Source organism: Eschrichtius robustus, chromosome 8 (assembly GCF_028021215.1).
Source record: "Eschrichtius robustus isolate mEscRob2 chromosome 8, mEscRob2.pri, whole genome shotgun sequence".
Classification (NCBI taxonomy): domain Eukaryota; kingdom Metazoa; phylum Chordata; class Mammalia; order Artiodactyla; family Eschrichtiidae; genus Eschrichtius; species Eschrichtius robustus.
In genome coordinates, this window is record NC_090831.1 from 61,785,483 (window position 1) to 61,798,193 (window position 12,711).

General features: G+C 36.8%; 1 protein-coding gene across 9 annotated transcripts in view; it reads left to right on the forward strand.

Annotated features, from left to right (window-relative positions):
• The window catches only part of DGKB (diacylglycerol kinase beta), an 804,767-nt gene that overhangs the window by 138,506 nt on the left and 653,550 nt on the right, over nt 1–12,711 (forward strand). For all 9 annotated transcript variants that reach the window (XM_068550569.1, XM_068550571.1, XM_068550570.1 and 6 more), the window contains one exon: nt 3,242–3,501. In XM_068550569.1, coding sequence (XP_068406670.1) covers nt 3,432–3,501 — 70 coding nt within the window. In that variant the 5' untranslated portion in view covers nt 3,242–3,431. The remainder of the gene's footprint in view (nt 1–3,241; nt 3,502–12,711) is intronic.

Sequence of the window (12,711 nt, forward strand, 5' to 3'; positions counted from 1 at the left end):
AAATATTTATATATACCAAGCACTCTTCCAAGCACTGGGAAATAACACTGAACAAACAGATAAAAATCCCTCCTCTCATGGGATGTCTATCTTAGAGCCCATGAGAGGATGGTGGCACAAAATCTAACACATACGTTCAGATGAATATCAAGGGCAAACTCAATACGTATTTTTAGTTGTTTTGTTCTCTTTGTGGAATCCCATCAGGGCTTAAAACCACTTACGTTACCCCTAATTCTAGTGTGAGGAGACAAATATTAAATAATATAAATAACTTAAATATTTGATAATAAGATGTTATATTCAAAACAAATAAAAGTGTGATGGAGGGATGGTGTGTAGGAGTGTTACATTTTAAATTGAATCACCAGGTGAGACTTTACTGAGAAGATAGCATTCATCTAAAGATCTGAAGGATGTCAGTTAACCAGTCATTTTAAATTTGAGTTTCTTACACTAAATTAACTGGGGAATTGTAATAAATTTCAGCACAGGTATCCAGGTGGAAAACTATAATTAATTAAGTAATGAATTCTATTCTAATTTATTAATTAACTTGTTGGTAATTTATCAGACAGACCTCTGGAATCATCTCAGTTCATGACTACCCATGGGCGGTAAGGGATAGGCCATGTTAAGGAAAGGAGAGAGCTCAGGGGGCCGGTTAAGAAGCTATCACAATCCAAGTGAAAGAGAAAGAATCTGAATGAAGACACTGATATTTTTCCAAAATGACATTTTCCCAAAGTAATCCGGTTTCTGGCCTTTTTTGTGTTCTTTCATTGCTCCTTACTACCTTTAGACTAGTGCCCAAACCTCTTTGTTTGACATTGAAATCCTTTCAAAAATTGGCTTCTTACTGGTTTCTCTAATAGGTGTGTCTGTATTCCAATAAAACTTTATTTACAAAAATAGATTGTGGGCCAATGTTTACTGCAGTCAGCTGTTTGCCTACCCCTGGTCTACTTTATGGGACTCTCGCATTCTTAGCACATAGCTTCCATTCTAAAAGTTTTCTCACTAGTGTCAGAAACTGCTGAATTCACAGCCAGTATGTCAACATTCCAGGTAAGAAGTTGGAGGAAGAGAAAAAACGATTAAAAGAGCACTTGCTAGCTCTTTCCTCAAATTGAACCTTCCTATATATCTCACCCAACATCCACTTACATCTCACTGGCCACTTCATGCAAAGAACCTGAGGAATATAGTTGTTTAGATGGATATATTTTCATTTAATCAAATTAGGGTTCTGTTACCAAGGAAGAAAGAAAGAATGGATATTGGGTGGGTTTCTAGCAGTCTCTGTCATATCTATCAGATTTTAATCACCCAGTGTCAGTTTCTTCATTTGTCAAAATGGGAGACTGTTAGCACCTCACAGGGTTGTTTGGTGAAGATTGAATGATCCAACACACGAATGCTGTTAGGAGACTGCCATGCATACTGTAAGCTCTCAGTAAAACGGACACATTGTTGGAATTAGCCTTATTTTCATCTTTTGTGTGTTTTGATCTTTGTTGTATTTCCAGTGCCTAGAGTGCTTTCTAGCACATAGGAGATCAATAAACACTTTTTTTTTGAATGAATAAATAAACCGCCATTATCATCAGTTTAGATTTTTAGAGAGCAGGGAACAGAAACTGATTCTGGCCCACTTAATCCCTTATTAAAATAATGGTACTTACTTCCAGAAGTGACAAGATACCTGGAGAGTCAGGCTCAGACAGGGACAGGTATCCTATTATTGCTGTAATCGTTTAGACCAGAGCTATTTTCACACTGTGCTTGAATAACTCCACTCAACATTTAAAGCCCCATGAGATGGAGTCTAATGATCAAAATGTGACCGAATCATCTGTCTCCCTTTGGATAGGAGAGAACGGAACACCTTGTTTTATAGTCCCACCAAAATGGCATGTAACTGGAGAGAAGCAAAGAATTAGGATGAAATCCATGTGAAGGATGAAATCAGCAGGAAGAAACTAGGTGGAAAGCACAAAGAAATATCCATCACATGGTCTTATTCCTTTTAGTTTGTGTTGCTTCCACAAAGTCATGGTTGTGATGTAAGAGCATCCCCTGGGAGGAAAAAACACCTAGCAATTTGGCCTCTGTTAATGCATCAGTATCTGCATTTTTTTCCATTTTAAAAGTCAACTACCACCTTGTAAAACTGATTGCAGGAACCCTGAAGAGATGAGACCAACAAGAAGATTTTTTTTTGTTTTTTTTTTCTTATGGATAAGATGACAGAATATGACAGTGAGGTTGTGGGATTGATAGAGAACAGTAAGTAGATGTCGAAAAAAGGTTAGGCACTAATGCCAAATACAGGTACCGTGCCTTTAGGTAATGACATCTATATACATAATCCTTCCAGTCATTTAATTTCATAAATTATCTAAGTAATTGTTTCTAAATATTTTAGTTTCTATGATGATTACAGTGCCAGTCTGCTTGATTACTGAGCAGTTGATTACTGTCTCTGATAAAAAGTTGAAACCAGATGGTTTTTCATTTTGTTTGCCTTTATAGATGTAGCAGTGAGTGTAGGTCCATGACAACCTAGGGGTTTATTTTTAAGCATGATTCACAGTAGTTCCATCTACTATCATTATGAAAGTCTGTCAGACATTTGGAATTGCTTTGATTTGGTAAATTTTATTGAGATTTTTACAGATGGTAAAATTAAAATTATTATTTTTTTAATTGTTAGGGAAAAAAAACCCAATTTATATAACCTGCCCAAATTGATTTGCATAATTGCAAATATATGTGCTACCACTGATGACCATTCCAAACCATTGTTGGAAAGCTGGTAGACTAGCAGACTGTATATTTAGGGAACTTTAGAGCTTATTTAGCTTCATTTAATAATCTGGGTCTGAACATAACATTTGTTTAGATATTAAAAAATTGATAAGTTTAGATTGATAAAAATGGCACCCTTCTTTGCTCTTGGAATGTGGAGTTTAAAAAACCGAACAAAATAAAAGTCTACTTGTATGAAACTAGACCTTATAAAATTTTCTTCACACTGTATTTTTGATCATATTTCTTCTATGATTTGGTGTTAGGAAATGTGTATAAAATGCCATTAGAGTGAGCAGTTAAAGATTATTATGCAAAATAGAATAACTGAAATATATTATTTAGGGATTAAAAATCTTTAACATTCTATAACTTGCCAATTCTTTGTTTAATGATACTAATCTTTCAATCTTTCTTTTTCTTTCTGCAGTGCTTTAGTACCTTATTGAAACTACAAACCCATATCCACAGTGGTCTCATGTTGACAGATTGCATATTTTGAAAGCTTGAGATATTTTGTAATGAAACATGCCATGTGGAAACTTTGAAGCATAAATTCTGCCAAACATCTGAATAAAGAACTTCTCACCTGGTATGTAAGAGATCTCCTCACCACCACCATGACAAACCAGGAAAAATGGGCCCATCTCAGCCCCTCAGAATTTTCCCAGCTTCAGAAATACGCTGAATGTAAGTATTCATATTGATAATATGATTTGACTTGGTATTTGCGCTGAACAACGTTATTATTTACTTACCAAAACAGATTATAAATCCCGTTCAGCATTGGGATAAGTACAGGTATGTCTTTCGTGTTTTCAAGTAAGTGAACTTGAGACTACCAGTTTGGCATGAGAAAAAGGAAAAGGTAAACTTAAATCGAACATTAGATCTCGAAGAAAAAGAACTAGAACTTTAGATGCAAAAGTGAACTTGGAAACACTCCCGCTGTAATAGATGTGAAGCAAAGGATAAGATAGTTTGGGAGAATGGAGACTGGTGTCTGTAACCAAGAAGAAGGATAAGCAGAAGTAAGGGGAAAAGTGAGATTTTTTTTTTTCCTGCATAACATTTCAAAAAGATTGGGAGTAGGGAGTCATAGATACATCATGGCATTGAAATTAGAGGTTGTAAAAGAAAGAAGGTGTAGGATCTCACACCATGTTGTTTAGTGTGTGTATTGATACAAAAGATAGGCCATGGTGATTCACTTTATGGTATGCAATTTTTAAATATGGTAAGCTTCTTTACACATAAACAGTAAAGTGTATTTATTTATTGTTCTTACCATGGATTTTCAAAAATACATCCATGTCACAAATTGAGTTTCAACAATAAATATGGGTAGCAACTGTGTCAAGGTATTGAAGAGAGAAAGTGAAGCAACTAATAAATAGGAGGGAGCAAAAGGCTGGGAGCACGATGAGTAGAGAAAAAATAATATGCAGGGAATGTAATAAGAATGGTGAGTGTTAGAGAATAAAATGCAAGAAGCGGAAAGCAAAAAAAGAACCAATAGCGCGCAATAGTGAAAGAGGCAAAAACTGGAACAGCTGGAGATGCTTATGCAGAGAACTGGGGCATGTAGGAGAGACGTGTCAGGAGTGAATTGAATCATATTATGAAGAGGCAGAGAAAAGGATTAAACTCAAATGGAGGATTGGAATAATAAGAAATAGATATGTGAGTGAATAATAACACTCACATTTACGGGGTACATAGTATAAGTCAGGAACATTAGTAAACAATGTATATCATCTGAAGAGGCCAATTTCATAGGTTTTCCAGACTTTTCCTAACTGGAGAGCTGAAGTGTTCTGGGTGAGGTTATCATAGTGCTGGTGGGTATTTGTAAGGAAGATGCAAACCCATGTAACCTGTAAGTTTTCTCCATCAATAATGATAAAAATACAGCAACTATCAAATGGAGGGGAGGATCAGAAATTGTTGACATCAGAATGTGGTCCTTATACTGAAAAACTGTTTTGAGCCACTGAAAGCACAATTCATCTACTTATCACATGAAGACAATTTATCCCAGAATGGCTGAATTCTTGTCTGCATGTTTATACTCAGTGATTTCTAAACTGGCTAAAAAATGATTTACCTATGTTTCGTAATTTCTATATGCTCTTTACTGTTGTGATATATCCAATAATTAAGTAAATATTTCTGAACATCTTCTTTGGGGAGAGTATTCTGCTTGGCACTGTAGGAGATGCAAATATGAACAGATATGGACCCTCCCTTTTTGGAATTTACAGCTTAATGAAGGCTAGAAACTAATGGATAAACAACTCTAAGATAAACGATATCTAGGTGAAATATCTAAGTGCTACAAGCAAAGTTTAGGGATCTGTAGGGCAATAGTATGCAGCTAGAGATAGAAAAAGGGAAGGCTTCATGGAAGAAGTAGAATTTGAAATGAATCTTAAAAAATAGATTCATGGTAAATGCAGAAAAAATGATATAAATTAAAAGAAAAATTTAGCATATATTTGAGGAAGTGAGATGAACTACATTTAGCCACACTACAGATTAAGGGAGTAAGTGAAGGTAAGGCTATAAAAATGAGATGGAATTTAAATACACAATGCTCAACTTGAGTTAGGCAGTGAAGAGTAATTGTAGAATGTTAAGCGTAGGGCGACATGAACAATGCTATGCTCCAAGAAGCTTAATTTACAAATACGAAAATAGTATATGTGACAAAGAGACTGAAATTAGGCCAGTGGGCTACTGGAATAGACTAAAAAACGTGGATGGAGAATGATGACCAGAAAAGCATAGATTCAAATATTACATCATTAAAACTAGTGGAAGAGAACTTGGGCAATAACAAAATACGAGAATTGAGAGAGAGAGAGAGAGAGAGAGAGAGAGAGGCAGAAAGAGACAGAGTTCTAAACTTTAGCTCTAAAAATTTGACTTGGAAGACAGGGGAATTTGGTGACATAATCTCCCAAGTAAAATATACATAATGGTTTGGTTTAGATTATGCTGAATTTAGCTGGATTATTAAAATATATTTTCCAGTGTTCGGGTACTTACAGGAAACACGCCTGTGGAGGCACTAGTATAAAATAGATAAATTATTGCCATGATAGCTAAATTATTATTTACAATAACTTTTGCTCCAATATTCAAATTGCATTTGAACTGATAAACAGAATTTAGTACTAAAGTATTAAATATATTACAGGCTGCTACTTTTATTTTATTGGCTAAGGAATATGGAGGTACATTTAATTATATCACTAAAATGCTTGATTTAGTAATAGATTTGCAGAAATACCTAAGACAAGTGGTAATAAAAATTGTCATAATGTAAAAGTTCTAACCTCTTGAGACAAAGATTAATGGGTATTCAATAAATTGGTAGTGAGTAGTGACAGTGAGTATAAGAACATTATTAAAATGGATCTTATGAGAAGACATATTAACTGTGAAGGAAATAAATAGTGCTGATTCCATGATCATTAGACTTGCTACTCTTTGTTAACTAACCAAGACAACAATGAAGAGTGTTAGACCGAATCCTCTAAGAAGTTTCCTGTATAATTCAATAGCAAAGAATATTATGATTAGGATGGATCTTTGTGTAATAAATTGCCACTGTCAAAACATAACAGGAAACAAACTTATTATCCTGCAGATTGTAAAAGTGGTATATTTTCCATGCTATTCAGTACATGTGATCAGTTTATCAGCAGCATTTAAGGATCAGATTTTTCATGTTGCAGTGCAGTGTCGGCAAAGTGACATCCCTCTGTAGTCTATTAGAAAAGTGATATATTAGATTTTAATTGTTTTGTAACTTTCAATAAGAAATTGTTTATATGTATTAAATGACTAAATTTTTAAAAAGTTATTAATTTAAGTTTAAATGTGCAGCATGCTAAGATTATATGTGATATATTTCAAATAAGTGTTCTATACGCTTTTGGGGAATGGGGTGGGGTCGTCGAATTCTTGGTTGAGATGAATGAGTTCATGAAACCTCTACCCCACAAAACCGAATCATTCAATGTTGGACGTCGATAATACCATAAAGATCTTTTTCTCAAGTTATCTGATCTTGAGTTCTCTCCACGATTGCCACAATATATCGTGTCGTATTCTGTTTAGGCTGCTATAACGAAGTACCATAGACTGGGTGACTTATAAACAACAGAAAATTATTTCTCATAGTTCTGGAGGCTAGAAGTTTGAGATTAGGGTGCGAGCATGGATTCTGGTAAAGGTCCTCTTCTGGGCTGCAAACTGCCAACTTCTTGTATTCTCACATGGTGGAAGGAGCAAAAGAAGAGCAGCAAGCTCTCCTGGGATTCTTATAAGGGCACTAATTCAGTTCATCAGGGTTCTACCCTAAGAACCTCATCTAATTCTATTTACCTCTCAAAGATCCCTCATATTGTGAGGTAAGGTTTCAACATATGCATTAGGGGAGACACAAATTTTAGTCCATTACACCCTGTAACTATACATGTTGTTTCAGTTTCTAGGCTTTCCTCATAATTAATTGGGGGAAAAAATACAGTGACGTTGGCACAGCATTCCTGGCTAGGCAGCTAGCACATCAAACAGCTGTGTTCAAATCCTGGTCCTACCATATTTTAGATGTCTGACTTTCAAAAGTTATATAACCTCTCTGTGTCCCAATTTTCATACTTGTAAAATGGGGAAAATGATAAATATGTCGAATGTTGTAAGGATTAAATTGAATGAGTTAATATATGTCAAGTAATGAGAACAGTGCCTGGTGAGCTGCAAGTTATATAACTGTTTACGATTATTATTTTAATAGAGAGGGAGTGACTGTGTTATGTTGGCTGTTCGAATATATTGTTGATGATCAAGTTAAAAAGTGCTGCATTTTAGAGCATTAAGAGCCCAATGTCTTTTTTTCTGCTGTAAGACCACATTCTTCCCACAAGGTAGAAGCTTCTGGTGCTGTTGGCAGCCTCGGATCTGTGTTGTCCCCACAAATGCTGAAGGCAGCTAATGTGAAGCCTGCTATGGCTGCCTACAGCATGCTGAGCCCATGCTCCTGTTTAGGGTTTCAGGCTGAGTCACTCTGTGGGGAGCATTTCCATTGATATGTGGGAGAGGGGTATACTTTTCTTTTCCACTCTTCATAAAAAGTCATCCAAACTGTTGTGATAAGATGGACGGCTCTCTCTCCTGCCGTGTAGAGAATTGAGCTTATCACATTATTAGTTTGTCGTTGCTTCCTGGAATCTTTTCATGGATAACAATATTTTCTATGTAAAACCTACACAGTATTTCCAAGTGATTCATTATCTGCCCATGTATTGTCCCTTAGGATTAGCTTTTTATTTGCTATATACAAAGCGTGTTATATAGCGTGTACATTATTTTGGAAAAATACTGTGTTATTACAGTGGGAACACTTCCAAACTCTCATAAATTTCATACTGTTTATAGCAGCTGGCATTGTAGAGAGTTGCAGAATTATTTGATGACTTGTTCTTTTCAGTAAGGACCAGCATGCCTAATATTTGGACCTAGTGTACAGTTTCTTCCATTGAAGCGAGGCATGTGGTGTGGCTTAGTGGAAGGAGCACAGGCTTTGTAGGCAAACTAATATTCGACAGTGTTGAACCGCAGCCCCAACTTCAACTTACTAGCCTTGGGACCTTGGGAAGGTTACATGTACTACCTGTGCCTCAGCTTCCTCACCTGGTAAAGTAGAATTCCACCTCACAGTGTTGTAGGATTTAATGAGACAGTAATCATCATTATCATAAATAATCGATTTTTAGTACCCTATTCTAAATAATATACAAATATTAATTCATTGAATACTCACAATAAGCCTTAGAGGTGGCAGATGATCTCCGTCAGGCAGATTGCCTGGCCTATTGCTATGGCACAATAAGCAATAACAAAGATCAAAACAGTAGTAATTCATTTATATTTCTTAGAGATCACTTTGTTCATAAACAGATTGTTAATCATGTTTCTGAAATAGGGGAATCTGGAACCCAGGTTTCAGGTCCTCTTATCTCCATCAGCCACAGCCATCTCTCAAAGGGCTTTTGTACACAGGACAAAGCAAAGAAGCCAAGCTTAGTTCTAACTATGGCTTTGGCCCCAGAACACCTTTCTGCTCCCTTATCCTGCTACATGGCGGGGATCCTGTGTCAACCTCCGTGAGCAGTTTTCATCATTCTACCCATGCTGCTTTTCTCCCGTCTCTGGACCCTCCTTCACTCTTCCTTATGAAAAACATAGGAGGGAAAAGAGAGGAGAATAAACTCAGGAAACAATTATAATAAAAAATTTGGTAAAGTGCTTGGCCATTTTAAGTAGCTTTCCTCTCCCAAGAAACCCCACCCTCTAGCATGATGATCTGTGTCTTTGAGATGTATTTTGTGCTTGATCCATACATGATGGGTTAAGGAAACTGGAGGGAGAGACTAGACCTCCTCCCCTGTGCATATTCAATTTATTGTTAAGCAAATTTAGATCACATATTAGCCCTCTTTCTAATTTGTCCCACTGGGATTAGCGCTTACGTTTGTTCTAGGCCCTTTGTTATTGTACATTGACTCTATTTTGGAAGGCCAAGCCACTTAATTACTCTCTTTGTGCAAGACAGAAGAATAAATGGCACAGAGTCAATTAACATAGTGGCTGAGAACACCTAATTTGTTGTTAGATTAGACTGGGTTTGAGTTCAGGTGCTGTGATGTGCACCTCGTTTTCTTCACCGTTGTCCTAGGCTTGCAATGATGATTAAGTGTGAAGAGGCCTGTAAAGTGCTCAGGACTCAATCAATTATTGTTTTGATGAGGCTCATGATGGTGGTGACTGTGGTGGTTTAATATCAAATGAGGACTTTTTGTTCTTTGATTTATGACTACTCAGTTATACTACTTATGTGGAAGGTCTTGACTTTGCCCTGACACTTGTCTGAAATCAGGATCTGTGACTCTATTTTAGATAATACATGTCTGTCATTTCCGACCCTGTTTCTTCTGATTTCACATTGATTAGCTCAGCAGTTCCTGGCTGTGACCCAGATTTTATTTCTGGAATGTATGTTGGCTGCATAATCTCTTTCGCCTCATCTCTGGCTCCAGTTCCTATTTGTTGTACTGCTTCAGACTGAATTTCCTGTTGGTGGCTTCTCTGGGTCCATATACCTTAAGTTTTTCAATACCTAAATCTGCAGTAGTAAAAGAAAGTAATAACTATGGATGTCTAAGTTTCCGTTATTTTAGTATCCTAAAAATATATCATTTTCAATGATTTTTAAACATCTTTTTCAACGTTTCAAACTTGCCCCAAAACCTTAAATTAAGATTTATGCTCAAACAAACTTTAATAGTGAAGTTAGGACTTCTGTGAAGTATTTTGGTCAAAGTGGACCAAATTAGACTATGATTGAAAAATTCACAAAATCTCAGTGGCTTCACAAAACAGGAGTTTATTTCTTGCTCCTATTACATTTCCAAATCTGAATCAGCAAATGGTTTAATTTCACATTATCCTTGATCAAGTCCCAGTCTGATGGAGCAGTCAGTCATCAACTTTAAAATTGGCAGATGCTGTGACAGAGAGAAATAGACTTTGTGCATTGGGTGCTAGCTCTTAAGGCTTCTCCCTGATAATGTTTTGCTTCCGTTTCTTTGGCCAAAGCAATCCACATGACCACATCTAACTTCAAGGGAGTAGAGAAACGCATTCCTTCTGTCTGTCCAGCATCAGGGGAGACTGAACTATTTGGTGAAAACTACTAATGTGGACAGTATCACACAAATAAAATATAACCTACTATTTACCTTGGAACATTAAGCAAGTCATCACAATCCCTTTAAGCTTGTTTCTTCATCTTACAAAATGAGGATATTGCTCCCCGCCTATAAATAATTACTCTTGTTTTTATTACTAATATTAGTATGACAAGTTGTAACGAAAGTTATCACAAAGATTCATACAGATTAAATTATGTACTTCATCCTTAATTCAGCTGTAGATTAAAGGTTGTTATTTGCTAGAAGTTTCCTTAGATACCACCACCCACATTATAGCAGGAAGTGCCACACACACACATATCCACACACACACACACACACACACACACACACACAAATATGAGTATGCAGACTTAGACGGCCTTAATTTTACTCGCTGGTCATTATTCAGCCAACAGTATTGAGTACCTTTCACTCTTAGGCATTATGCTTGGTTCTAGATAATACAGAAATGAATATCATAGTTCTTTCAATCAAAGAGCTTAGTCTATTCAGAGAGACAAATATCATGGCAAACGATGAGAAAGCAGTGAAATACTTACTCCGGATATTATATATGCAAGATTCTTTTTAATTGAGGTACAATTGACAGAAAACGTTGTTTTAGGTGTACAACATAATGATTTGATATGTATTGCAAATGATTACCACAATAAATTTAATTAACACCCGTCACCACACAGGTAAAATTTTTTTTCTTGAGATGAGAACTTTTAAGATGCACTCTCTTAGCAACTTTCAAATATACAATACAGCATTGTTAACTATAGTCACTGTGTTCTGCTATACTTATACTGGAGGTTTGTACCTTTGGAACACCTTTACCCATTTCACCCCCTGCCCCTTGCCTTGGGAAACCACCATTTTGTTCGTTGTAAGTTAAATTTTGTAAGATTCCCCATGTGAGTGAGATTTTACAGTATTTGTCTTTCTGTTTTCTGACTTATTTCACTTAACATAATGCCCTCAAGGTCTACCCATGTTGTTGTCACAAATGGCAGGATGTCCTTCTTTCTAATGGGTAGATTTTATATATATATACAAATAAGTGGTAAAGAAAATTATATATAAAATATGTAAATTATATACCATTTATCTGTCTTTACCATTATCTTTACCATTTATTTGTCTACGGACACTTAGGTTGTTTCCATGTCTTGGCTACTGTAAATAATGCCGCAATGAAAATGAAGGTGCAGATATCTCTTCAGGATATTGATTTTATTTCTTTCAGGTATATACCCAGAAGTGGAATTGCTGGAAAATATGGTAGTTCTATTTTTAAATTTTGGAAAACCCTCCATACTGTTTTCCATAGTGGCTGCACCAATTTACATTTCCATCGGCAGTGTACAAGGTTCTTGTACGTATCCTTGCCAATACTTGTTATCTTTTATCTTTTTGAGGATAGCCATTCTGACAGGTGTGAAGTGTTATCGTGATTTTTAAAAATTTTTATTTATTTATTTATTTATTTTATTTTTGGCTGCATTGGACCTTTGTTGCTGCACACGGGCTTTCTCTAGTTGCAGCGAGCGGGGGCTACTCTTCGTTGCGGTGTGCGGCGTCTCATTGCGGAGGCTTCTCTTGTTGCGGAGCGTGGGCTCTAGGCTCGTGGGCTTCAGTAGCTGTGGCTCGTGGGCTCTAGAGTGCAGACTCAGTAGTTATGGCACACGGGCTTAGTTGCTCGGCGGCATGTGGGATCTTCCCGGACCAGGGCTCGAACCCATGTCCCCTGCATTGACAGGCGGATTCTTAACGACTGCGCCACCAGGGATGTCCCCTATTGTGATTTTGACTGGCATTTTCTTGATGATGAGTGATGTAGAGCACCCTTTCAGGTACCTGTTGGCACATGATATGCAAATAGGCATCTTTCTCTGAGACACTGGGTGTTTCAGTCTGTAGCCTCTGCGCTGTGCACTGGGGATCAGACAGTTAAGAACGGATTCTCTGTTACAGGCTTGTGGGACCCCAGAACATAAACCCCACTGGCCACCAGAGCCAATTAATCAAGGGATGCATCCCCTGGGCCCAGCTGCAAAAGCTGGGGCACGAGACCTCTGTGCAAGCTCCTTTCTGGTATATTAAGCAACCTGGAGTGAGGCAGGGAGAG